At 39.9% G+C, this 27,328-nt stretch overlaps 1 protein-coding gene across 2 annotated transcripts; it reads left to right on the top strand.

Moving 5' to 3' along the window:
• On the top strand, positions 1–26,882 carry LOC122970520. Of its 2 annotated transcripts, none has more exons than XM_044336679.1 (7): positions 1–348; positions 2,700–2,913; positions 3,112–4,105; positions 5,351–5,491; positions 6,737–6,882; positions 15,985–16,056; positions 21,838–21,981. In XM_044336679.1, the coding sequence occupies exons 1-7, from the start codon at positions 89–91 to the stop codon at positions 21,964–21,966; spliced, it is 1,956 nt and encodes a 651-aa protein (XP_044192614.1). In that variant the 5' UTR covers positions 1–88; the 3' UTR covers positions 21,967–21,981. The 2 variants fall into 2 exon arrangements, with proteins under 2 accessions (XP_044192614.1, XP_044192615.1); XM_044336680.1 differs by lacking the exon at positions 21,838–21,981 and adding an exon at positions 26,722–26,882 and having other exon boundaries at positions 3–348.
• Positions 26,883–27,328: the final 446 nt, after the last annotated feature.

The raw sequence follows: 27,328 nt of genomic DNA, 5'->3' as shown, positions 1-27,328 counted from the left end.
TGAAGTTCATTGTTTCCTTTCAAAAAAAAAAAGCCTGTTCAAAAGAAACGATTGAATGTTGTAACAAGACATTGACAAGCCAATCAGTATGAACAAGAGAGGGAAAACGATGCTGCAGCAGGATCATTGGATGCCACCGACTCCAAAACCGTTCGTGAGCGCTCTGGCGCCGTTTCCGCGCTCCACCTGGATTCATCCACATGTACCCAACGACCAGTTTGACCGCGTTTGCAAAGAAATCTGGAGAAGAACAATGAAGGTCAAAGAGAAGCTTGACATATGTCAAAGATCGCCTGAGAGACAGCAGAACAAAGACTGCAAAACTCCACATAACAAAATAAGTCATCGGTAAGGCCGAGTTTGCTAGACTGACACATAAACTGTCCATAACTAGTGTTATCTATACGCACAATAAAACACAAAATACACATAACGTTAGCTTAAAATATTTGATTACGTTGTCCAGCTACTGTAATACATCATGATATGCTTATGAATGTGTTTGAAAATGTGTGAAAGTGATGGTTTCTTACCTTTTATTACTTAGCTGTGATATTATATGCAGTGGTGGATAGTAATTAAATACATTTACTCAAGTACTGTTCTTAAGTACTTTATTTGAGTATTTCCATTTGATGCTACTCTAAACTTCCACTCCACTACATTTCAGAGGGAAATATTGTACTTTCTTCTCCACAACATTTATTTAACAGCTTCAGTTACTTTTCAGATGAAGATTTGACATAATGGATAATATAACAAGCTTTTAAAATACAGCGCATTGTTAAAGATGAAACCAGAGGTTTCCAACCTTTTTGGCTTTTGATGTCTTACAAAAAGCAGTGTGTAGTTGGGATCACATTTCAGATGTCTATGAGTTGTTAACAGCTCCACCAAATAGTGATTTTTTCCATCTAAACTTCTCACATGGTTTCATTTTAATAAATGTTGAAATGATCCAATATTTCACCAAAAATCAAAGATTAGAGAAGAAGTCCAAAAACTGAAAACTGATTTGTGTATCAGAACTTTGTTTTTTCTTCTTTCCTCTCCCATTATTCATCTCACAACCCCTCACATTTATCTGGTGACCATTTAGAGGGGCCCGACCCCTAGGTTAGGAACCACTAGACTAAACTATCTAACTGTAGGCTATATAAAGTGGTTCAAACTAGCTCCACCTCCAGCAGCTACAACAGTAACATGCTGCTTTCACACTTATGCTTCAGTATTAATAATCTAATGATGTCATATATAATAATATATCAGTCAGAGGGACCAAACCACTACTTTTACTACAATGTTGATAATACTTATGTACTTTTACTGTAGTAGGATTTTTCATGCAGGACTTTTACTTGTAATGGAGTATTTTTATGTTGCTGTATTGGTACTTTTACTTAAGTAAAGAATCTGAATACTTCTTTGACCACTGATTATATGATATATCACCTTTGATGAGCTATCCCTGAGATGCAGCTTTATCATTTTGTTCTCAAGCGTGGTATCATCTCATATGACTCTCTAGGAATAGGCTGCTCAATAGCTCTAACTAATCATGGAAGTTAATACTGTAATATCATAAAGCAGAATACACTGACACTTTCTAACGAGGCGCTCTTTATAAAGGGTTCATCACCTTTATTGGAGCTTAATAATTATCCACTAATGCTTGATAGATCAGTTATAAGCCCCTGATAAAAACACATTTTGGATTATCAAGTCTCTTTGGCTGGTGTTTTTCTTTTTTATTAGGTAATAATGAAGTCGTAAATGTTAGTAATCCATTATTAAATACTCATGGGCTTTACTTTCCAATAAGCCATCCTCTCTGCAGTTATAAATGGTAAAGTCATGAATCAAGGGTTTTTACAATACATACATTGTGTTCCATACACTCTGCAGCCCTTTTCCAGAAGGGAAGAGGTCTAACAGTCTATTAGTTGGGTCTTCCTGAAGTGCTATACAAGCTGTTTTGTTATCAGCTACAGTGACATTTTAAAATTCATTACATTTGCCCAAAGCAGGTAGGCCTATAGAAAATTGATAGTTTGGGCCTATTTCTAATCTAGATTTCAACATTACAGTGCAGATCAGGTGAGCTGCCATGAAGTCATAGACTCACTGGATAATGTTAATGTATGGCATCTGCTCACCGGCTGCCAGGAGCTTCCATGACGTCTCCGTTATCATAAGCATCCCTGGTCTCACTGGACTGTCTGTTCCGCATCGTGGCTCGACAGTCGACAGGCTGGTGACTAAAGAGTAACCTCATTAAAAAGTCATGGTTTGAAGCGGGTGCTGCACCTCACTTGCAGGATGGAGCCATGGACTCAGTGATTCATGCTCTCAGGCCAAATGTGAGGTTCAACTAAAAGTACAGTCAAATATGGCAATGTTAAAGTAAAATCATGGTGGTGCACAGACAGCACTTAACACGCCTCCAGGTCAACCATGTTGTGTCCTACCAAAAAAAATCTTAAAATATGATTTAAAAAAACAGAAAACTCTGCCAGTGACTCCAATTAAACCTGTTTCCAGCATCACTTCACTTTCTTCATTGAAAAAGGCTGAATACAAGACTGCATGAGCAAGTTAACCTTATAGTGGTAGCGATTACGGCGTGATGGCCTTTTACATATAAAAAATGTTAACCCCACCGCACTCCCACACATGTTTGTGTTTCTCTCCCTGTTTAGGGCTGAGGAGCAGCAGAAAGAGACAGATGCTTTGAGTCTGAGCACACAGTGTGAGGAGAACAAGCAGAAATACCACACTGACTTCACCCTTCCTTGCCCTTATCTCTCGGGCCGCAGACATCCCCATGTTGCAGAGCCTGTGCGGGTACTGAGCCCTGTGATGGAAGAAAAGATTAAACCAAATAAGGAAGCGACAGAGGGGAAAAGAAATTTGGTGAGCTTGATGACTTTGGAGGCTTTAGTTGTTTTCAGGGTTTTTTTTCTTTTTGGTCTTGGTAATCCTATGCTTTTCAATCCAAAAAATATCCAAACCTTACAATTATCTTAATTCTATTCTATTCAAAACTTTTTAATTAAAAGATTAAGGTAATTTATGTTTATGTTAACAATTCACTGTCATATGTCATGTTAGGAGAAAGATGCGGAGGAGGTCCCACTGTCAGGCAGCAGAAGTGACAAACAAAGTGCTTCACCAGTGCCTCCCTTTACTGCAGGGACAAAACTTGAACCTCAACCTCCAGCATCGATTTCTCCCTGCCCTGCCACTGAGGACCCTACCTCACACCTGCCAAATGAGGAAGATCCTCCTGCACTTCCTTCTGAACAACGTACAGATACATGCGCAAGTGAGGATGAACAGGATACTAGAAGCAGCTCAGACAGCAGTTCCAGTGATGATGAAGATTTTGTCACTCTACCTGGTTTGCGTAGTTGTGCCACTAATAGCAGTGGTGATGATCCAGTGAGTGACGTCAGTGACTCCGACATGGAGGAAAATGAAATTCTGCACTCACCCGATGAATCAAGCTCTGACAGCAGGCAGGATTCCCCATCTTCTAGCAGTGAGGAGGACTTTCCTGCACTATCTTCCGTCAAGGTTGGCACTCTACCACAACCCACAGCGGCTCCAGCCTCAGGGAAGGTGCAAGGCCAATGGGAGATTTCCTTTTCATTCAACCCTCGTGTCATCCCCACTGACACTTTGGCAAGTGGCATGACTGTGCCAGGGCAAGCTCCTGTCCAAGGCAAAGCAGAAGCACATCAGGCAAAGCTGAAAACCAATGCAACACCAGCAGCCCCAACGCAGCAGGAAGCTTATGACCTACTGGCTGACTTCCCAGCTCTCCAGCCCCCGAAGAAACCTTTAGCATTGTGTGTCTTGCGCAATGGGAATCCAAATACCAAAGAGGGGAAAAGAGGGCTTACTCACTCACAAAACCACCGCCAGGATACTGGAGCTTCCCATCAGAGGAAGATGGAAAATGTGCCCCATGAGGTGTCCTCCATCTGCGCAGGAGACCAGAAATCTGTGCTGGACCTTCAAACATTTGGCTCGGCCAGCCAACACAACTCTCCAACCATCAGCTGTGAGGTACTGAAGGCCAACAACCTGCCGCCTCCTAGAGGTAATAAATCTGCCATGTGTCTCTGTCTAGCTGTGTCTAGCTCTGTCTCTTTATGCCTCTCCCTCTATCAGTTTGTATAAATATTCCGGTTATCATTCTTAATAATCTCTGGAGGAACAAATGCTCAAACTCACACAAACATCCCTGTCCTACAATGTATTATTGATATTAATGACACCGTCATACTCAGCTAATTAAAGGCAGGAGAGAGGCAGCAGCACCTGTCCCAGGCAGAAACGCTGGCTTTCAGAACTTGCTGAGTGCAAATTTTGCAACAATCCAGCTCACTGAGTTTTGCCCTTTTCCCTCAGCCATTTTAAAAACTCATTTAATGAAGCTCATTTGTTTCTGCAATAAAGCAGGCGGCCTATAAGCTTCGCTATTTTGTTTACTTTCCCAAACTTGGGACCTGCTTCTTGATCCTTGGTTGGGTCGATAGCAAAACAGCCTAATCAAAACAACCTTATCGATGGGTATCATAATCCCCTACAAGTCCACCACCCACCCGCCTACATGCGCACCCACAAACATACATGCAAACACTGTGTCTCTCTGTGTAGGTGTTAACACACTGTGAAGTACTTCCTCAGTTGGATGACTCAGTGGGAAAATGTTTTCATAATGAGGGGATTATTGTGCAGTGGCAAAGTGAATTACACGGTGAGCCTTCCATACTGGCTGTTAGTGTAGAACAGAACAGTGGACAGAGATATGAATTAAGTCAACAACAACTCAAGTACACTGTTAATTTTTGTGGGGAGAATGGCCTGTACAGTACATACATTGCCTTCTACAGTGGGATCATGGCGGCACTATAGGTGTATTCTGCTTAGCAATGTTTTATTTTTATGTGGGATAATAAAATAGATACAAAAATGATATAATTCAGTTATTTTCAGGTCTGCTTGAATTCCCCTCTACTTCTTAGCAGATGCACAACTAGCTAAAGGCAGCTCTGCCCTGCTCAATAAATGTGCATATGTGATACATAGTGCTGGCACTCCTCCAGCAGTTTACAGCCAGTGCTGATATGATAGAATTCACTCTGATAGCATACCCCTGTTGATTCAATAGCACTTTGTTGATCCCCTGAGGGGAGGGGGACTGCTGAAAATGTCTTTGCAGTGTAAAAGAACACACTTCTGTTAAGCTTACCCTCTGCATTACACTTTACATGACACAGGCCAGACAATACAGTGCGCATGTGAAATGCTAATCCTTGCTTCCTTGCTGTGCATATTGCAGTTGCAGGTACAGATGGCGTGGGTGTAAATGCCAGGTCCTGGGCTAGTGCTGCCAAGGCAGGCATGAAGCAAGCAGCTGCCCCTCAGGAGAAAGCCAGACCTTGCACCTTTCAGCAGATAGTTACCATTAACAGAGCCAAAGGTAAGCTTATACCTTGGCATCTTTGTCAAATGTGTGTGCGTGTTGGGAGATGTGTGTGCAGAGGCATGGGTATTATGTTTCACGGTGGGTCACATGAAGAATTTATCATGATCATCGCTGGTTGAGCGCATTTATTTTGCGAGGATAACTTAGCTGAATGCTACAGCAACCTTCATGCCTTGTGCTTCAAAGGCTCTGTTTGTAGCATTTTTAAACATCAATATATCATTTGCAAATTATTTGGGTATGTTTAGCAGATGCAAATGAGGCCGTGGAAGAGACAATTGGTGGTCTCTATCTCACACCAGTGGTATTGTTACTGTTTGTGACATCAATTAATTTGTGCCTTTTATCGAGCTCAACACAGAACACGGACAGATCTCTGGCACAGTTTGAGGTGGTCTAATATTAACATAAATAATAAAGTGACATTTTAACAACATGGACAAGTAATCAAACCAGTTTTAAAGCCTAGATCCAACAGAAATGTGTAGGAATGGGCTATACTCTATAATATACTACAAAAAAGCTATGACTTTTACATCATATTTTCAATGAATCCTCCTGTTTTCTGTTTCAAATAAGATGTTGCAAGTCAAAGTCAAATTTGGCTTGACATCATAGATGTCAGTCTGTTAAGTTTGCTAAATCCAATTTGCAATTTTTTCAAGTATACAATCACCTAAATTTAATGATACAGTCAGTTGCCTCTCTGAAGATGTTGCTTCTTTGATACTGATACTGTTTGTAGTAATAGTTTAAATTGGGAAGGCGATCATGTAGACATTTTGTTTTCTGTGTTAATTCTGATTCACAGCATGTGTGTTTGAGTGTGTTGAAGTAGAAGACAAGATAACAAGGTGTTTAGAAGCTGCAGTGACTCAACCACTGTGGAAACTTTACAAGTTAGTGCATTTGACAAATAAACACTTATTTACTCTCTGGTTGAATTTTATTAAATCCTTAGGAGTGCAGAAGTGAAAATATGAATTAGCTACTTAAGATCCTTCATCACAAACCATAAGACTTTATATCTCATTGTGAATTATCAAAATATTAGCCGCATGTGTATCATATACGTTTTTAAAATGACTGTTTATATTTAAAAATCATCTGGGACTGCAATGGGACTCAGCAGGTCTGATCAACCAACTACTGTAAAAGACCGAAGAAGATAAATGCTTCCAACATTCTTTCACATAACTTTTTCCGTCTTTAATTCCTAACTCTTTTGTTCTTTCACAGCTGTGCATTCAGTCACTCAGAACATTCCCTACAGGGCAACTCCTTCCCATCAGGCAGCCCCTCCGTTGGTGAATGCTTGGTGTCGAGGTCCTCGACCCCACAACCCAAATCGGTTTGTTAGACCTGGTTATCCTCCCACCCATCAGGTGAATATATTGTTGAGATTCAAATTTTAGCATTAACAAATATACACTGTAGGTGGTAAGCCAGTATTTTCAATATGACATTGCCATTTTCCACAATTTTCCATGTCACAACATTTTTTATTAGCCTTATACAGTTATACTAGTTTGATTCATATATTATTAAACATGACACAGCGATATACTGTGTGATGTGTCATAGATGTGTAGTTTTATTTGATACAGCCTACAGCTGAACAGCTATATTAGCTACATCTCTCTGATTATATTTCCTTGATATAATGGTTTACTGATTATATGAATTTTAACAGCACCCAGAGTTCAGATCTTAAAACAGGAATCAAGGGGGAGATTTGCTATGAAGTGAATATAACTTTGCAGTGACCCACAGCATCACAGCACTAATTATCTTATATTATTGCTTAGTTAAACACCATTCACAGCTTATCAGAGGCTCGCTCAAATATCTGTTAATTCCTGCTCTCACAAATATATACAGTATATTATGCTGTTGTTGTAATACCAGCTAGCACATACAGTATGTTCACCGTCAATGACCTTTGCCTAACTACAGTATATTACTTCTACTTATATTACCTTCATAACCCCATCATTACCTCCTTGAACATCTCTTGGCCAGCTGTGTAAAACTATTCTGTCATCTACTCAATGCAATATTGAATGAGAAAGTAACAACAAACTCTAATATATTCTGTTGTCGTGTGAAGTAAAGTGAAGTGAAGTAAACCTTTCATTTGGAACATTATCATCAAATAACAAAAGGTTTGACAAAATTGATTCCACTCACTTGTGCTCAGTAGTAAACTGCTAATTTTGGTTACTGTGTTACAGATAGCTGGCAGCTCTAGTGGTTGCTAAGATACAAGGGGCGAAAAGTTACACAAAGAAAAGTGGTACTTACAGTGATGCATTCAGGGTGCATGGATCAAGGAGATACTGACATAACTGTCAGCCAATCACAATGAGCAGTCAGAACAGTGATATAATTGTTTTTCTCTAACATGCACTGTAATTTAATTTTCAGATTTGCTGGGGAAACATCTTAAAATTGAATGTTAGTAGCTCAACCCATGTAGAAATGGGGCTCAGTTACCTCATTAAAAATGGAGCACATATCCAAGTTGCGTATTTACCATACAGAAACCATTTACATGAGAACTCTTGCAAGAGAACAGACAGCTGTTTGGTAAATGTAACAAAGTTTGCAGTGAAAGTTTGGAAAAGAAAGTTCAGTTTTTGAAACTTCATTCACCACTTTTCTTCTCTCTCTGGTTTTCTACCATTACATCTGTGAACACACAGTGAATATGCTTAATGAATATGTTTACTCACATGACAAATACACAAAAGGATTAAAAACTGCTTCTTCAGTGCATTTTCCTGCTTTATTTTGGCTTTTGTCTTGATTCTGTGGGGAGTTTACAGTGTCAGGTAAGCAGAAAGAAAAGAAAAACCCCAGAACATCTCTATTTTCTCTATTTTTCTATCTCTGCTCACTCTGCCCTTTCTGTTGATGACCTATTTAAATTTGGGTTGCACTTTCTTTTACCATGTGTGGTGGTGACACTGACAGCAAGGTTTACTGCACTCTGAGGTTTCCCCTTTTGGCCTCAGCACTTCCAATCCAGCAGGATAATTACTGAAGCTGCAACACACATTCCCCCTGGGTGGAAGTGGCAATATGGGGGTTTCTTGGTGTCAGCAGAGAAATGAGATGCACGGAGCAAAGCCTGAGTAAGAGAAAGAGAGAGAGATAGAGAGAGATTGTAAAATGTGTGAGATGGTGATGGAGGGAGACATTATAAAAGTTTTATTTTTGGCAGCAAAACAGCTGATGCAGAGATGCGAGTAAATGTTTATAGAGAGTGTGAAAAAGTTATGAGAACTATTTCAGACACTGACATATTTTAAAATCTTTCCCTCTTTGTTTCTCTCTCTCTCTCTCTGTCCCTCACACACACACACACACACACACACACACACACACACACACACACACACACACGCCTCATATGCCTACCTGTTCTTGTTCTGGTGCTGACCATAACCTAAATATTCTGCTATTAAAGTTTTATAGGAAAGAGAGAAAGGATAGAGTCTGCAGGAAAAATCTGATAAGGAGAAGCTAAAGAGCTTTTTTTTATCAACCACAGGAGTATAGATGAGAATGTGCTGTGAATGGGTGATAGTTACTATTTGGATTTCTCTTTGAAAACACCAAGGCCACTCAGTTAAAACCAGGGTCCTATATATATGCTTACGTTCTGAATTCGGAGTGTTTTACTCTCCCAGCTTTTCACTCAGCCACCCTAACCATATTTTTTTTAGCATTGATTTAAACCTCTTCTGTCTCAGTAATCAAATCTGAGATATTAGATACTGCCACTAAGAGAGAGCAATTAAGTGAAGCTCCTTTTATTGTGTCGTGGAGTTGGCATACCTAGGCTGGCAGTTGGGTGCCACAGCATTCAAACTAAAAAAAAAAAAAAGACACAACAGAACAACAAATTGACAATTAAAAATGTTCCACTCTTGGCAAACAGAGAAAAAGAAGTGAGTGGCCAAATAGTTTGTTTTAGCAGCCTGATCGATGGGCTGTTGCAAATGTTGGATTGTCAGAAACAAGACACGTTTGTGGGTATGTGAGAGGAGGAGGTTGGCAGGTATAAAGCTTGTGCATTTGAACCTGTTGTGCCCTTCAACTTGGGTAAGTGTGTGAGCGGCAGAGACACAGGTCAAAGTTTTCCCTCTTGCATTCGTCTCTCTTCTTCCAGCTAATAAAACCACTGACAGGTAAAGTGAATAATATTGATTATCTTGTTACAATGGCACCTGTCAAGGGGTGGGATATATTAGGCAGCAAGTGAACAGTCAGTTCTTGAAGTTGATGTGTTGGAAGCAGGAAAAATGGGCAAGTGGATGGATCTGAGTCACTTAGACAAGGGCCAAATTGTGATTGCTAGACAACTGGGTCAGAGCATCTCTAAAAAGGCAGGATTGTGGCATATTCCTGGTATGCAGTGGTCAGTACCTACCAATAGTGGTCCAAAGAGGGACAACCGGTGAACCAGCGACAGGGTCATGAGCACCCAAGGCTCATTGATGCATGTGGGGAACGAAGGCTAGCCCGTCTGGTCTGATCCTACAGAAGAGCTACTGTAAAACAAAATGCTGAAAAAGTTAATGCTGGCTATGATAGACAGGTGTACCACCCACCTAAACATTGTTGCAGACCAAGCAGAGAACAACAGTATTCGGTACAGTATGGCAACGGTATTTCATGATGGCAGTGGCATCTTTCAGCAGGATAACACACCCTGCCACACTGAACAAATTGTTCAGGAATGGTTTGAGGAACATGACAAAGAGTTCAAGATGTTGCCTTGACCTCCAAATTCCCCAGATCTCAATCCGATCTAGCATCTGTGGGATGTGCAGGAAAAACAAGGCTGATCCACGGAAGCCCCACCTTGCATCCTTACAGGATTTAAATGATCTGCTGCTAACGTCTTGGTGCCAGATACCACAGGAGACCTTCAGAGGTCTTGTGGAGTCCATGCCTTGACAGGTTAGAGCTGTTTTGGCAGCACAAAGGGGACCTTCACAATATTAGGCAGGTGGTTTTAATGTTGTTGCTGATTAGTGTAGGTCTGTTGTTATTCTCTGGCAGGTGGCCTTTTCCGTCTTCAAGCCTGCGTGTGTGCATGAACTCGTGTGCATGTGTGTATATTTTATATCAGTGTATGATTGAGCAAATCAGAGAAAAGTAGAAAGCGACAGAATGGCAATGTGTGAAACAGAGATCAAAAAAAATATGATCAGAGCTTGACCCTGAAGATCCATAAACTGCATCAGTGCTACTTTCATTGTTTAGCACCTCTTCACCATGTTGTCTTGCATTTTTTGCTTATGACCACTTTACAGATCCTTGTTCTTTTTTATGTGTGTGTTAGCATATCTAACCTGTTCATGTAGGAGATGCACTCGTTAGCTCCAGTGCTATGCAGCATGTTCATTTGATTTGTGGATTCTGCTTATGAGAATTCAGTCGGCTGAAGCAATCTTTTAAGTAAGGAGGCTGAGAAATCTTGTAACTAGGCAACAAAAAAAGAGGTTCTATGTGTCATGATATACGCTCTTAAGGAAAATACTTCAAAGTCCCTAGAGAAGGCAGTTGCACCTCCCGTGACAGTTTGCCTGGGGGTGGAAAGGGAGCTACCACAAAATGAGTCTAATAGTCTATGAGAGAGATCCATAGATTGGTTTTGAGGTGGGCATGCGAGACACAGACTTGGTTATAGGTCCAATCAATGTGTTTGTTCACAATCAGGAAATCTGCTCTCTCATTCTCTCTCTTCTCCAGCCCCCATGTTAACCCTTCAGTCCCTGGGAGAAGACGCCTGAGACCTCTTTCAGCTCCTCATAAAATATTTAGAGGGGGAAAAAAAACAAAAAAGAACTTAGAAAGCAAAGTAGAAACCGTCACAACAGTTAAGGATACAATAAGTGAGATTTTCACCGCATCAGAACACAAAATGACCATGATATGCTTGTGGGAATGTGATAGAGTTGTTGAGCATTACTTATGACTCAAAGATAACTTGCCAAGCGTTGAGGTTTTTGGCTTTCAGAACTCACTCCTCAGTCCGTGCTCTGTTTTTGGATCAAACCCACCGCCCACATTCTGGCATTTTCAAATGCTCAAAGACGGAGGATGGTGCTATGAGTGAGCGCATTGTATCACAAGATATTTTACTCTCCAGCCGAAATGCAAATGACAAAGCATTATTACTATTATTATAACTGCAGTGCTTTGCATCATGATAAATAACCTCCTCTTTGCAACTGTCAATTCTCTCTCTCTCTCTCGCTCTCTCCTCTATCTCTCTAATTAGATAATTTACTCATCTTTGCTGTGGTAACGTGACTTTTATTGTTAATTGTTTGTTGTAAATATTTAATAAAACTTGATTAATGACAATTATTTTTTAATAAGATTCATTTAACTGTGCACCCCTTTTCTTATTACAGTGGTGTTTTTTTATTATTATTATATCTGTAAAAGTACCACTGATTTACCATTACATTTCTATAACATTATTGGACTTGCAACAGACAGTTCAAAACGGATGCAACAGAAACAGCGATAGTATCTGTTTTTACTCCACACATTCTTCTTTCTTGTCAAAACCCAGTGCCTACGTTACCCACAATGCAACTTGAACGCCGACAGTTTGGTTAGAGATTCAGGTCTGTTATGCAGCCAATGTAGCCTAGAGCAGTTAGAGATGAGGAGTTGGCTACAGATATAGACCACTCTAACTCCACATTCCCAGATTATTTTCATTTTCAAACTTGGAGTCTTCAGACCCAACCAACATTTCCTAGAGTCTCGTCACTTGAGGCAATTTATAAGACTTCATGCAGCTCTGTCTTTAAACAGACTTTAATGTGTCAATTTGGCACACGTCCCCTTTTAGGTTTATAAAATTGTTGTCAACACAGCATAAAACAATGTTGTTTTGGCAGACACAAAAGCAAACTTTGCATGAAGCAGTGTAATGAGTCTGAGGGAAATGATGTTTCCAGCTACTCAAACCACTGGTTCATTCTTAATCTTTTGAATAAACATAAGAATTTCCACTTATTACCAGAAGTTCTGGCACACAGGTATGAATGAGACTCATACCAGTTTCTTATGGTTCTAGTAATGAACCAAATCATCCCTGTAGAGACATAAAACCTGCTCTTTGCTACAATTGGTATAGAAGTGGTAATGGATCCTCTTGGTTTTCATTATGGTTCTTCAAGTAAAGGTCATGACACACAGATTATATTTAATAATTCCATGGAGAACAACACTGAAGAAAGCAGCTCCCTTGATCATTTGAATGGGACCACTGCATTGACACAAGGTTGTTTGGCAAAAAAGAAAAAGAAAAATGGCTCAACTTTTGCATCATTGCAAGGCAACATTAATGGACAAGTCTCTGCATTGCCCAATCACATTTATTTGCTAGTGAATATTCATTGTATATTGCTTTTTAACTTGAATGCTGCATTTTTACTGTTTCCCTTTACTGTTTCGTGTTGTGACAAAAGATTAAATGCTCGCTGCCATAATAACTTTACATATTATGAACTACTGTGCAGTGTTGTGGCATCTAATTAGCTTTTAAACTCGTATATATATCTCCATCTAGACATCTTGGATAGTATTTGATCATCTCACTGGTGCCTGAAGCAACACAACCCACTTTGTATTTTTTTAACATAGGCATTGCTTGACCATTTCACACTCCAAACTGTCACTGTACCCAAAAGACAAGTTGAATATTTAGAGTTGCTATGTGGTGAACATTTATATGATTCAAGCATTGTTAAAATCACAGTATTTTGCTGGTGTGAAACGTTTGTCAGTAGAAGAATGGAAATTGGTGCACTCTACATGTTGCTTTGGCCCCTTCATTCTCAGGGTACAGATTTGGATCTGAGGGACTTTGCAACACATTCTGATCAAAAAACTCTCTCAAAACAACGGTATACAGTAGGTCTAAAATTCAGGCAGACAAAAACAACCTATTGTTGATGCCATTTAGTGGCTGTAGTAATGCACTCCAGAGTTCCAAAACTGTTACAAATCACTGTTAAAAAATAATTATGTTTTATTGTGTGACAACGCTGTGATTAAGGCAGGGGCGGACTGGCAACAAAAAGCAGCCCAGGAATTTGCTGTCAAGCAGCCCCGATTTGATACAACAAATCTGACACAACATGTTTGTATCAAACCTCTCCCTTTCTGACTCTGCAACTGAATTTTCCAGATAACCTGTAATTAGTTGTATTCAATCAGTAAGAGCACAAAACATATCTGTGCTTCAATTACTTACTAAACTCCATTGCTCAGTGGCATTGGCTGGTTGTCACACATACCTGTCTCCATAGAGGTGCCTGAAAAGACTTCCTCAAAACATTCTCTCTCAGGTTCATCTGTTTGTTAAAAATGCATAAAACAGACATCATTTGGACTGTCTGACATGAGCATCAAATATTGTTGTACTCATTAAATTCATGATAAATAGTCCAACCTTGACATAGGTAAATACATATGTGGTGTATTATGCAGCAAAATTACCATTAATCTTGTAATTTAATAAAGAAGTAGTCCACCCTGATCATATGAATGATATATTGTGCTCTAATTTACTTCATAGTCACATAGTCACATAATAACATTCAATAGTGCACACACCTCTAATTGGATCTGTGCTGGTTCCTGCTCCCTCCACCTCCATCCTTTCCCTTTCTTGTTTGGAGCCATGTTCACCTGTTTGTTTAGACTGTAGAGTAAGTGTTTCACAAATAATTTTTATTGCTGGGCTGGCTATCAAATATTATATGTCTTATAGGCTATAATGAAGAAGAATTGATGAATAGTCCAGAAGAAAATTATCAAATTTACATGTTGATTTTACCCATTTACAGTTGAAGTTGATGACCTTGTTTTGAACACTTCAGTGACATTCAGCATAATCCTCTCTGAGTCTGACTAGTTAAACCTTGGAAATGGTCAAACCTGCAGAGGGACTCTAGCATTGAAAGACATATTTATTGAAATGTTTATTTCATTCTTTAGTTAGTTCATTTAGTTATTTCACAGCACATAGCATGTAAGCATGACAAAGCACCTGCTCCTTGCTCACTCCCCTTTGATGTTTCTGCCTCTTCGCCAATGTCCTCATCATCACCTGCAGACTGCTTGAATAAATCTGTTATCTTAGCACACTTTTCAGCGTCAGCCAGCAAAGTGCACCATCTCTGCACCACCAGCTGTGGGTTTTCTCTTTTTATCCATTGCTGCAGCTAAGATGACCTATTGGATATCTGTATATAGGCTATATAATGCTGGGGCTGGGAAAAAAAGTTTCTCAAACATCAATTTCTCTAACATCTCAATGGCCGGTCCACGCCTGGGTTAAGGTTTGGTTAGGTTTAGGCTCAAAAACCACTTGGTCAGAGTTAGGGAATGATCATGGTTGGGGTTAAAATGCTCTCTTGAAACATGGGTATGCTTCATTAAAGTTATGCAACCTTCATCGTCATAGCAACAGTAAACACCACAATGTTATAGTTTTCAAAATAATGTCCCGACTCACGGTTTGAAACATAATACTCACAGTTGCAAACCGGAAGTGAACAGTGGTCTTCTGCAGCAAAGTGTCCACTATTTATCTAGCCATCCACCCAACCTGCCTCCACCTAACAAGGCAAAAATCACCTTATCAAGTCATCTTATATTGACGCCATCTGAACTGCACCACTTCCCTGGGTCAAAATTACTATGGCTGCTAGATGGCATAAAACGTAACTATATGACGTTTTTGCTGGCCTGAATTTTAGACCTATACTGTTTTTTTGTGAGGACGGGTTGGGGGTTTGGTGGGGGGTTGCTACTAGGACTCTCAAAACAACGAAATGTCCAAATCCTGCACATAGTGGCTTCAGTGAGAGATATTTGTTTGATGTTAATATGACTCCATATTAGAAATGGCACCTTTTAATAGCAGCAAGAGATTCTATGCAGGAACAAAGCAGTTCCTCAAACTGTCGTGACATGATCAAGATCAGTTGAAAATCAAAAATACATTTCAACACCATTATCATTTCTGTGATATTGCAGTGTAGGTGTTTTGTTACCTTTTCTTTATAGAAACTCTCCAAAGCAATTTGACCAAATTGTTCTCCTGAAAATATTGTGGCATTTTTACCCCGGTTCCATTGTATTTCTGAAATATTACACACAGACAGTTCACTGAACTCATCTCTTTACTTATTCATTGGGTTTGCCAAGGCAAAGCTGCCCAACATGGTGAGACTGTTTATCTGCGAAGGAATACCTCAAGACCTGCTCCTCATTGACACTTTCTTGGCTTTCAAACTAGTTAAACATTGATTACCTCCTTCTCATCCCCAAGCATATTCTTTATCTGTCTTTTTCTCCACCTTTCTCTCTCTCTCTTACTATCCTTCAATCACTAGTTTATATTCTTCTAATCACTTGTTTTATCTTCTCTCTTCCACCAGCATTTTGGAGCCCAGGTACATCGCGCCAACTGTCCGCCAGGACTCAGATGTCCCCGTTTTCCTTTCCAACAGGTGAGGCTGCTAAAATCTCATTTTCTCCTGTCTCTGATATTTTTGAGCCAGTTCTAATGTGTGTTGCTGAATTTACGTCCAACTGTAATTTACGTGGGAGTCTGTACATGCACGGTGTAGCTGCGACTCAACTCTCCATTCATTCTTATTTTATCTCATGAAACTGTCAACTTGTATTACATATAAAAGTGCTGCCTTTGTGCAATACATCTTCCTCAGTAGAGATTAAACAATCTTCTGCAAGAATTATGCTAAATATAAGTGCAATATGCTGCACACATGTTAATCAGAAGTGACTATTGTGCAAGTGTCTGTATAAATGTGCGGGTTTGTGCATGTGCGCTTCAGTTTGCGTCTATGTATGGGCGTGTGCATGTGTATGCATCTGTGTGTAAAAACTTGCATGACGCTATATAATTGAATATGGGTTAAAAAAAAAGGGGGGGGGGGTTATTTGTCGGGGTGTCACTCCTGATGGATGCCCCTCATAAGACAAGCACAATCAGGGATCATTCCTCATCTTTCCTCCCACTCCTCACCCTTCCTCTCCATCATATTTTATTCCCTTAGCCCCACACTTACTGTTTTTTTCCCCTTTCTCTTGGCACTGCTCGCTAGTGGTGTCACAGTGAATTTCATGCTGCCACATGTTGTGTCTGTTCTGTCCTAATTGAGAAGGAGGCAGGCTGTCTTTAATAATAAGTCCTATGACCATCACAAGGCGATGCAAAAATGGCAGAGCTTTAGAACAGATGGGTTTTCATTTTCCTTCACCATCATATATACACCATTTTCCACTTTTGAGACTATACATTCTGCATGGGAGGATGAGTGAAGAGGTTCTTTAAGGCTGCATTACTGTTTTATCTTTTTTTTTTCAGTGGTTTGGTTATAGTTGGTACACATTTCTTCCATCCCATGAGTGTCACATTTTGGATGCAAACAGGCTTTTGATGATGCCACAAGCTCTCCAAGTAGAACATGTCTCAGCCGTAGCTTTACGTTCTGAATGAAAGATATTTAGAGGCAATATTTCTCTGTGAGTAAGATTTATTTAGAGCAAGAGGTGTGCTGGCTCAGTTTTCAGTGTTATCCACATTTGACTGACATCAGGTCAGCTGCCTTAGGCTGGAATTATAGTTGTACAAAGATACATGTAAATGTTTTTGGGGGTCTATGCAGAAAGGGGTGTTTTGGACCACCAAAGGTCACAGAGGCTTGCAGAGGAGCTGATTTTTACACCTCCTAAATCTAAACAATGCATGGAGTAGTTCTGCATGCTAAACAAGCTGATTGGTAGATCCAACTTCCTGCCAGAAGGTAAGTTTTAATATGGAAAAGAAAAAATAAGTCATATGGCACCTTGTCTACACTGGCCATGGATTGTGAGAGCAGCACTACAGCAGGCCAGTAGTGGCGTTCAACTACAGTACACAAAATCCATGTAATTATGGGATGTCCCCGTGGCTTTGGGGTTAAGACACTGCCCATGACCCGCAACGTGCCTGGTTTGAGTCAGGCTGGTGATTCTTAACTGAAATAAAGGTACACAAATACACCAAAATACTTACAAAATTAGAGTCCAAAGAAAATAGATGTAAGAATATGCTTTGGTGCAGTTACACACATAAAGTGTGAAGTACGAGCCTGTTACATGTCAACAGCTGTATTGCAGACAGCTGTATTGATGAAAAGCGTGTAGCGTGTGTGCTCCGTCTGGCATGTGTGAGACTCATTATTGAGAAAACGTCTGGTGTAGACAGCCTGTTAAAAAACAGAGCCATGCAGACCTTTCACAGCGTGTTTGCTTATGTGCAACCCATGTTCCGTGTTCAAGCCTTAACACCAATTAAATAGTTGCATCGCAGCAAAAATGGCTTATCAACATGTAAGAGGAAGCAATCCCACCATAAAGATGTCTGCGAAGCAAAAAAGTTGAATCTACGTCTAAATATCAGTGGATCTCCCAGTGGGTGCAGTACAGCATGGACCTCATGGTGAGCTGCTGAATTTACAAAGCTTTGAATTTGGATATTGAATGGGATTTTATGTGGTGCTCATGGCCTGTTGAATTTTTGTAAATGGGATTTTTCAATGCTGCAAGGCTGACAAACTAAATTCCATTCACTTCCATTGTATTGGGTTGGCGACAGAAGTTTCAGAAAGGTAGCAGCAACAGTAGTATAGATCAATTTCTGAGCAAAGAAAACCAGCAGTACAGCAATAAGGATAAGTGATAAGTGAGAATGCTGTGAAAGAAAAAAATAAGACACACCAAGGAGAAACACAGTAGTGTTGAATTGGGTGCTTACCACCCATCTATAGCATGCTATATCTATAGATGTAACATTTTACACTTTCTTGTTAGTTGTGACAGTCACAGAGGAGGTGAAAAATGCATCCTGTGTGAACGCAGCCATCACTGAATTTGCCACTACTTGCACTGTGCAACTGTCAGCTTATCGTCTAGCAACAGGACAAAGATGACACTCATTTTGTGACTTTATTGATTCATCTCTGTCACGTAAAATAAAGCCATTTATTCACAGCAGTAAAAACTTCACAGTTTTCATTGTTATTAATGTGTCTGAGTACAAATATTGAGTGCATATCTTTGAATCTGCTTATTTTCCACTGAGCACAGCGTGTCTGTGAGTATATCTGTGTGTAACTCCAACCTTCAAAGCTGCTGCATGCTGATTGTTCTCAAAATGATGACTCTATCCAAAAATGTGCCCAGGCTGGGGTCATTTATATTCATAATTTGTAATTACTGGAAGTTAAAAGCTGATTCGCAGTGGGTTGTTTCTTTATTCGCACTGAGTGTTGTTTGTGCTTGTAAGTGTGTCTGGATGCGCCTGCTTGTGACACATCATACATCTGAAAGGTGGGTATAAAACTTAGGAAGAACTCTTAATGCCGGCCTCATTCACCTTTTGCAGTGAACAGCAGTCGCTGTAGGGGCCCATTTCTCAGTTAGTTTCAAACAGATAGTCTAATAGCTGCTCAAAGGACACACACGCTTTCACACGCTGTTTGCTTTTTTTCCTCTCTGCTATTTTTATTGCAGGAGAAATACGCCAAGTTGTGGTGAAATGAGTAAAGATGTGACTGAGTCAATGAAACCCATTATCAATATTTAACAAAGCTCTTTAAACTTACATGGCACTGTTGCCAAGTTGAACCAGGGGAGAGGGAGTGGAACAACAGAGAAGTAAATGAGTGGTTGGAGTCCTAAAACTCAACAGTTGAATTTTGGGCTTCTAAAAGACTCGTCTACACCTGGAATAATGATGCTATAAATAAAGCCAATGTAGGCAGCACACAGGTCCTCCTCAGATTATATGTCATTACTTAGCTGGAGAGAAGGTGACAATTTCCCTCCTCATGTCTTGACATGCTAAATGAGTAAACATGCACCCTGTAGTGCATGGAGGTGCGCAGAGCACAGCTAAACTCTGCATATAGCTCGCAGTAATGTGGAACACCTCCACCCATCTCTTCACACAAAAGACAGAGGGGGAGGAGATGAAGGAACAGAAGAGAGAGTGATGAGGTGAATGAGAAAAAAAGTGTGGGAGAAGAGGAAGAGAAGGGGGTGCACTACTTAATAGATTATACCAAAACATTCTCTGTCTTTTATCTGATGCTCTGATTTGGTTTATCTTAAACAGAGTGTTGCTGCAGTCGGCATTTTAAAAAGTTGGGTTCAAGCACTAAGGCGTTGCTTGTTTAGATCATATTATCAACCGTCTGATTTGCTTCATTCTTTTTTTCTCTCATGTCTGTTCCCCTTGATGATCAGATGGGACCTCACGGCCCCAGCGGAGGCCTTTCACTATAACAGCTTGAATGCCAATGACTCCTATTAGCCTTACCTCACTGTGTCTGCCTATTTAGGCCAGTTCTAGCAACTTAAAGGCCCAGAACTTTATACCCACTGCATATCATGACCAAAAATATATGTGAAGCCCTTGATTTTATTGATGTGGCTCTAGGTATGGCAGTGGGGGTCAGTTGGTTCATCACTTTGGCCCATACTAAAGTATCTTCAACTACTGGAGAGCTGCTAGCTGAAAGGGAAACTTTGCCGATTTTCAACCAGCATTGTATCAATACAGTGTGGGTAGTATATGCAAATGACTAATATTTAACTTCCCTCCATATTGCCTTCACCCAGAGCTCCCCGCTCATTTGCCAGCAAAAGTCTGCCAGGTGACACAAAATGCGTCATCCGGCATAACGTAACTGACTCCAGCACGCTGGTTTGTTTTATGATCCTTTGAAAACGGCTGCAATGTATCCAGAGTCGGTGAGGAAAAACGATTTGTAAATGAAAATAAGCCTCACTGAAGAGATATTATGCCGCTGCTCACTAACTTTGTCTCTGCTAACTTTGTCTTTGGTGCTCTGTTGGATGTGAACACACTGTTAGTAGAGTGAGTCGGTCTAATTGGATGGGATGTGTTCAGTGCATTCTGGTTGTTGTAGGATTCCCCCTTAAGAGCAGTATGGGGAATCTACAAACCTTTTCTTAGTTTTCTATAGTCATAGGTCACAAAATTAAAAAATAACTGCGCATTCCTACTACATAGGTGACCTAGTTTAAAGAAATCATCATATTCACAACAGTGAATTTTTCCTTGAAGTTGGTGGCATTATATAAACTAAGTAGTGATTTTTTCCCACCTCTCAGAGTTCACCTGTGTGCCAAATTAAAATGTCCCTCACATGAAAATCATGCCTACACTAATCTCTTCTTTTTCTATTTTTAGTCAAAACTGTGCAGCACAGCCTCCATATGATAAGAAGAGTGACTGCCATAGACACATACTTCCTCTGTATTATCACTTAAATTGTTTTTCAGCATAGCTGAACACACAATTGAGTTGTTTTTATTGACATTTTTCTGTCTCTGTTGTCAGACAATTGAAAGAGTATAAAGTAGTGATTAGATGGCTCTTAGAAGCAGGCAGTAATTCCTTCACTAATCCCTTCAAATTGTGAAGTCTTCTAAAAACTTAAACATAAGTATGGGTGAATGACAACACATGTAGCGTGTGATTGACACTGTAAGCATCCATGTGTTATTACAGAGAGAGTAGAAGGCGACAGAACCATGTGTGTAGAAGCATGTATAATTGTTCTGTTTTATTTCCGTTCCGTTTGCAGAGTTATCCATGCATCTTTGTAAAACCCCTTCATTTGGGTGTAAAAAGCATCAGCTTGGCTTGGATGGAAGACTGAAATATAGAGGAAAAGTCCAGATTTGACCTGTGACATAAACAAACTGGAAATGCAAAATGCATCACTTCCTTTGTGCCAGAGGAATTGTCTTGACTTCTATAAACTGGGTCTATAGGTATTTGCTTCAAGTACACAGATCAATCGGCTAAAAAGAATAGCTAAAGTACTTTTTTTTATATGAAATAGATTGCCACTTAAAGATGAATGAGAAAGAAGGAAGCCACAAGGCAAATTTCTGATTGATTGTGTTTTTATAGAAGGTTAATTTTGTAGCAGTATTATTTGCAGCAGTAGGATGTTCCATGAAAAAGGAGCCCGATGAATCTATTCTGTTTTCCATCATCAAGTGAAGCTCTTTTCAGTTGCATCAAAGGCAGAGAACAAAAACCCTCTTTGAAATGAAATAGTGCAACCTTTTTCAATCCCTCTTAAATTCCGCAATGCTTTTCATCAACGTTCTCTTTGTGCCACTCTATTTTCACTGAATTTCAAATGCCATTTTCTCTCTGCCTCCTTTTGTGTGCCTCTGGTGAGCACGTGGGAACGAGGATGACGGCGGCAGGCGGTGATAACCGGAACTCTACAACAAACGGTGAGGGCGGCTATCGGTGTCAAACTGTTGCGACCCGATCTGTGTCAGACACAAGGCAGGGTGAGAGGTGAGCACTGCAGCATTTTATGGTTCAGCAGTGCCATTTTGGGAACACAGAGGAAGAAAGAAAATGAAAAAAGGGACATGGTTTTGTACAGCCATTAGACCCTCCTCCTCTTTTCATTCTCACCCTCTTCTCTCTTTTCCGCCACCTTTTCTTTGGGCTTGTCACCTCATCTAACCCTCTTTTTTTAATCTCCGTCACACCTTTCTCACATCACCTTCCTCCTGTCCTGTATTTCGGCAGCATGTACACTTTTGTGTCTCTGCATCTGTGCTTTTGTGCATTGTGTAGTTATTAGCCTCAGATATCCTAGTCATTTTGGATGTTATCACTCTATTGAATGGGCATTATCAATGGTTGTCAGCCTCATAGATATGTGTTAGAAGGGGCCTGCTACACCTGCTAGTAGGTGCATATCAACCCATTGGAATAGGACAGTGGCACCTACCAGTAGGCGATATGCCACTATGTTACATTATGCTACATGTTTTATGATGTGACAATGCTGTGGTTAAGGTCTGGTTAGGTTTAGACACAAAAACCACATGGTTAGGGCTAGGAAAATGGTTTGGGTTAAAATGATCACTTGAAATGTAGTTAAATGTGGCAACCGTCGGTTATGAATGCAGTAATTGTCAGGTTAAACGGCAGTAAAATACAGTGAAAATGTCCCTTCGGAGGTGAACAGTGGTCTTGAACTGTCATCTCTTGCTTGCAACTTGCAGGTTGCTAGCTAACAATGTAGCCATCCACCCAACCCACCTCCTCATAACAAGTGAAAAACCATCTTATCAAGTCATCTTATATTGACGTCATCTGAACTATTCCTCAGGTCACAATTACTACGGTCGCTATATAGTGTCTGTAACTCAAAGGTGACCTCCATCTTACCAATGGATAATAACACCCTTCTGAACCTACTAGCAGGCATAGCAGGCTCCTTCTAACTCATATCCATGAGGCTGATAACCACTGATGACGCCCATTTAGTCGAGTGATAACATTCGAAGCGAGTGGATAACCTTGAAAGAGAGCATGTGTGTTGAATATTATTCTAACATATTTAATTTTCCTTTTGAAAAAATCTACATACAGGAAGATAGCTTTAGTCTGACAGAAGATTCCATAATAGAAAGCGCCTGAATTTGTTAGAAAAAGTTGGGTTTTGGCAAGACAGCTTGTGAAAAATAGTGTGGGACTTTTGTCTGTGAGGAAGTGGGAACAAGAAAGAGAGGGATTTTTTTTTTTTTTTATTGACCATCAAAGTGACGACATGAAAGGCATATCACTGCCAGGCCAGTATTTTCCTGTCATCCAAACAGCATCCAAATGTTATCCTTGCCTTGATATTTTTTATTTGAATTTCATCGTTTGGACGTGAGCGAAGACACAAAGACGCACACAGCAGCGCACAGCGATGTGGGTACGCAGAGTGAAGTGAGCGCACACACACACACACACACGCCACACACACACACACACAGATGTAGATATTTATGAGCTCTCTCTCTCACTCCATGTCACATGCACATACTAGTCATCCACTAATAACCATGTACATGACGCTAATCACTCCTACAGACATGTATGCATAAGTGCATACACCGCAGTACATACTGGCATCAATGAGGACAATCAATCAGTAATCCTGCATCTTCTCACTGCTCCCAGATTTCCTCCCTTTGCCCTCTAGTGTCTTAAATATTTAGACTGTTTGACATCAAATGCATATATGAATGTCAATGAGGCAGATCTCAGTCCCCCTAATCACACACACATATGCACAAAAAAGACCAGACATGAAAAGCCAGCAGGATGCAGTCAGAGGCAACTCATCTCAGAAACCAAAGACAGGAACAGAGCCCTTTGTAGTTTATGGCTCGGTTATTGTACAGTCAAGCTCCATTTTTGGACAGTTTGATTTGAGATAGGTAGAAGATTGCTTGTGGACACTGTGCAGGCTGAGAGTGATCTCCTGATTGTTACTTCAGGAAAATTGTCTCTTTAGTCTTTGACACACAGAGGAGAAAAAGACAGTTTGAAGCATCCTTTTTATGGTGGTGCCTTATTCTCCTTGAAAGTGAAACCAGTAATAAGGCAGACCTCTAAAGCGCCTGTCTATCAAGGATCTCATCTGAGACGAAGCTACACAGTCAATTCTTTTACACTCCGGAATGTAAAATCTCCATTTATTGTGTAGCAGCCATGTCTGAAAGCCCTAAATCAAATACTGCCCTTCATCAGAAGATTTTCCTCTTTATCAGCATATGCCTCTAAAGTTCATTCCTTGTAGCATCTTGATTATGCCAAAACTCACAATTGGATAATTTCGAAACGGCAGAATGTCCACATATTCTGACCCCATCCTTCCAAAGACCAGACTTCCAGACCTAGGAGGCACCAAAATATTTCCAACAAAACAGTCATGATAAATGAGCAAATACAAATGAGCCTAAACTGGGAAATAACAAATGTAAATGCTGGCACTCTGGAGGGCTGGGATCAGGCTTGGAAGAAGCTGCCTCTGAATGATATTTAGGGAGGTGGCTGAAAGCCAGACATTTTTGTGTTGTGTTTAAGTTTCTGGTGGAAAATCAATTTGCTATTTGCAAAAAGCATTTATGAACTCAGTAACCATAAGAGCTCATTAAATGTGTCTGTTATTTGCAGTGAAATATTTTTTAATTTCTCAAATCATTCAGGTCGAATACACATTCTACGAATCATGAAGTCACTGATGCCTTTCAAGAGGCAATGTGAATGGTTCTGGGATGTGCTGCCTTTTTACCCTCTATTTTTATGCAACTACTGGGTTTGAGAGTGGCTTTCGTATCTCAAATCACTTATTTTCTCTCAAGTGTGTTTGTAAACTGTGTGCATTTAGCGCGTGACACACCATGTATTGAAACCTGTAGAAAATAGCACTTTGATAAGTGAAGATTTAATTAAAACACACAGAAAATATCACCTTACTAGCCGTCTTGAAAGTTGGCTTGGAGGCTCCAGACATCTCCAGGAACCCCAGACAGTGAGTTCTTTTATCTTGGTCTGTGGGAGATGCAGAGTTTAAATCAGGCAGCGAGGAGTCACCCTTGTAAAACATTGAATAGTGCACTTTAAGAAGCGGGTCCCTTTAATGAGACTTGCCCAGGATAGACATGCTACATCAAATTATACTCCTCCCTGCACACTGCCTTGATAAAAGTGTTTGTTTGAGCCTAGAGCTTTTCATTGTTTGTTCTACTCTGAGTTAAGCACTGAGCTGAGTATACAAGTCCATAGCAAACAGTGGAGCCTGTGCCTATCAAAGCTTGCCTCCTGGTTTTGATGTACTTTTCTAAATTCCTGTCCAAAAGATTTGCATGCAAATATCAACACGTTGGAAGTGACATAGAGCACCATGTAAGTTGTCAACACCTATTTGCTATAATGTCATTGCATCTATTTATGTAGTTGGTGATTTAAAAGCCTAATGAAATGGAGAATGAAAAAAAAAACAATCTGTTTTACTACACACATATTATCTGTAATAATTATATTATGCTGCACTAGTAGGTGTAAATAAAATGTCCAACCTCTGAGCTCTGATATTTAGCACTCTGTGGGTTGAGGTATACCAAACCAATTATTACGTATTAATCAACCATTACTCAGTGCAGGTCAGAGGAAATAATCAGAGTGTCTAAGTTGTTCAAAACAAGACTCTGAAACAAGCCCATTCTATGACTGAATTTAGTCCTGATAAATTAACTGACCTTTTTAAATGTTTGATGCTCATCTTTTTTATTTCTAGAAAATCAAAACATAACTGTTAACTGTGTTGTTTCTGTGACTTGTGATACAGTCTGTAAAGCTTTTATGTTCCCAGTTTGTCTTCTGGCTTTTATTGTGTTGTGGCTGTTTGCCACTGATGTCTCAGGGTTGTCAACTCGGGAGCCTGCTGGTGATGAAGCCAGCTCTGTACTGAGTATAAACTCTGCTCAGTTACTAGAACAACAGGGACCCCATAAACAAGGGCACCCCGCCTTTCGGATTTCTCTAAATGATTTCTCTTTGATTGACAATTTTAAGCAATTATTCAGTGAGTTGTGTCAATATCATTTCATATTCAGTTGCTTGGTTTCAACTGGTATAAATAAAAGCTAATGGTCTTTAAGGAATAGTTTGACTATTTTGATATTTATTAATTCATTTATGTTTATTATAAATATTATTAGAAAAACATTAATTTGTTAATGCTTTAAGTCAATACTTCCATGTTTGTACAGTACATATGAAGCTGGAGCAAGGGGACGTTTAGCTTAGCTTAGCATAAAGACTGGAAGTGCAGGGAAAGAGCTAGCCACCTAGCAGAAGCTCTAAAGCTTATGAGTAAAAAATAGTCGGGCACAAAACCACAACTCGTCATTTTAACACTTCTTTTTTTTTGTACAGATTAAACAAACGAGATACATTGCATTAATTAGTGAGCTTTAGAGGTGGCAGTGTATTTTATTACCTTTGCCTAGAGCCAGACTTGCTGTTCCCCCCTGTTTCCCAGTCTTTATTCGAAGCTAAGCTAATTATCTCCCAGCTAGGTACATATTTAGCATACAGACACTACATCGATATCAAACTTCAAGTCAAAGCAAATATTTATAAAGACAAAAGTAGAGGAGCTATTTACTTATAAAGATCACACTCAACATTTGTGTGCAAAACTCTTGTCAGTTCAAAGTGAATTTCGTGTGTGCTTAAATCTCTTTCTGTCTCTGTTTTTCAGGCCAGAGGGAACCATTCTAAATGTGGCTACATGCGACATCAGCCATTGTGACGTAAAGTGATTTGTGCTTCCACTGAAGACATTGCTGGATGTTATAACAACCCTTTAGCCTCTGTTTCTTTTTCCTTGGTAGTAGCCCAATAAATATTTGCTTCACACAACTATAGTTAATTTTTATGGGTAACTCACTGTTCTTTTGGGACTGAACCAGAGTGAGATTCATCAAGTTAAGCAGAGGCAAGGGACACATCCCAGTCAGTGCAAACTGTATGCACTTTCCAAATGAAATGAGTGATGCGTAGTAATAACAAAATCTTATTGTGCTGTGTTGATAGTGAAATGGCGATTATTCAACAGTGCAGTGTCATTTTCGCCAGTGGACTTTCTCATACATAATGCATCCAAATCATTGCATTTTTCCTCCATTCTGGGCTACAATGCATATTTCATCAAGTCAGTGAAATATTAAGCACTCTTATGATTTGATATTCTCTTCCAAGGGGGATTTTAGTTTATATATTTTCTTCACATCACTTGTGTCTCCTCTGGGACCAAACTTCCGGGTATGTGTGTATTTGGTGTTTACTGTTTGTTTACTGGAGAGATG

Source organism: Thunnus albacares, chromosome 19, assembly GCF_914725855.1.
Source record: "Thunnus albacares chromosome 19, fThuAlb1.1, whole genome shotgun sequence".
Lineage (NCBI taxonomy): Eukaryota > Metazoa > Chordata > Actinopteri > Scombriformes > Scombridae > Thunnus > Thunnus albacares.
This window is presented reverse-complemented; position numbering and strand designations above follow the sequence as displayed.

What these genes read in the sequence shown, in the direction of transcription:
- LOC122970520 (XM_044336679.1), top strand. Translation starts at nt 89, where the DNA reads ATGAACAAGAGAGGGAAAACGATGCTGCAGCAGGATCATTGGATGCCA. An exon ending in GTTATCCTCCCACCCATCAG is followed by an intron (nt 6,883 to 15,984) that starts GTGAATATATTG and finishes CTCTTCCACCAG; the next exon opens with CATTTTGGAGCCCAGGTACA. An exon ending in CCCGTTTTCCTTTCCAACAG is followed by an intron (nt 16,057 to 21,837) that starts GTGAGGCTGCTA and finishes GCCTCTGGTGAG; the next exon opens with CACGTGGGAACGAGGATGAC.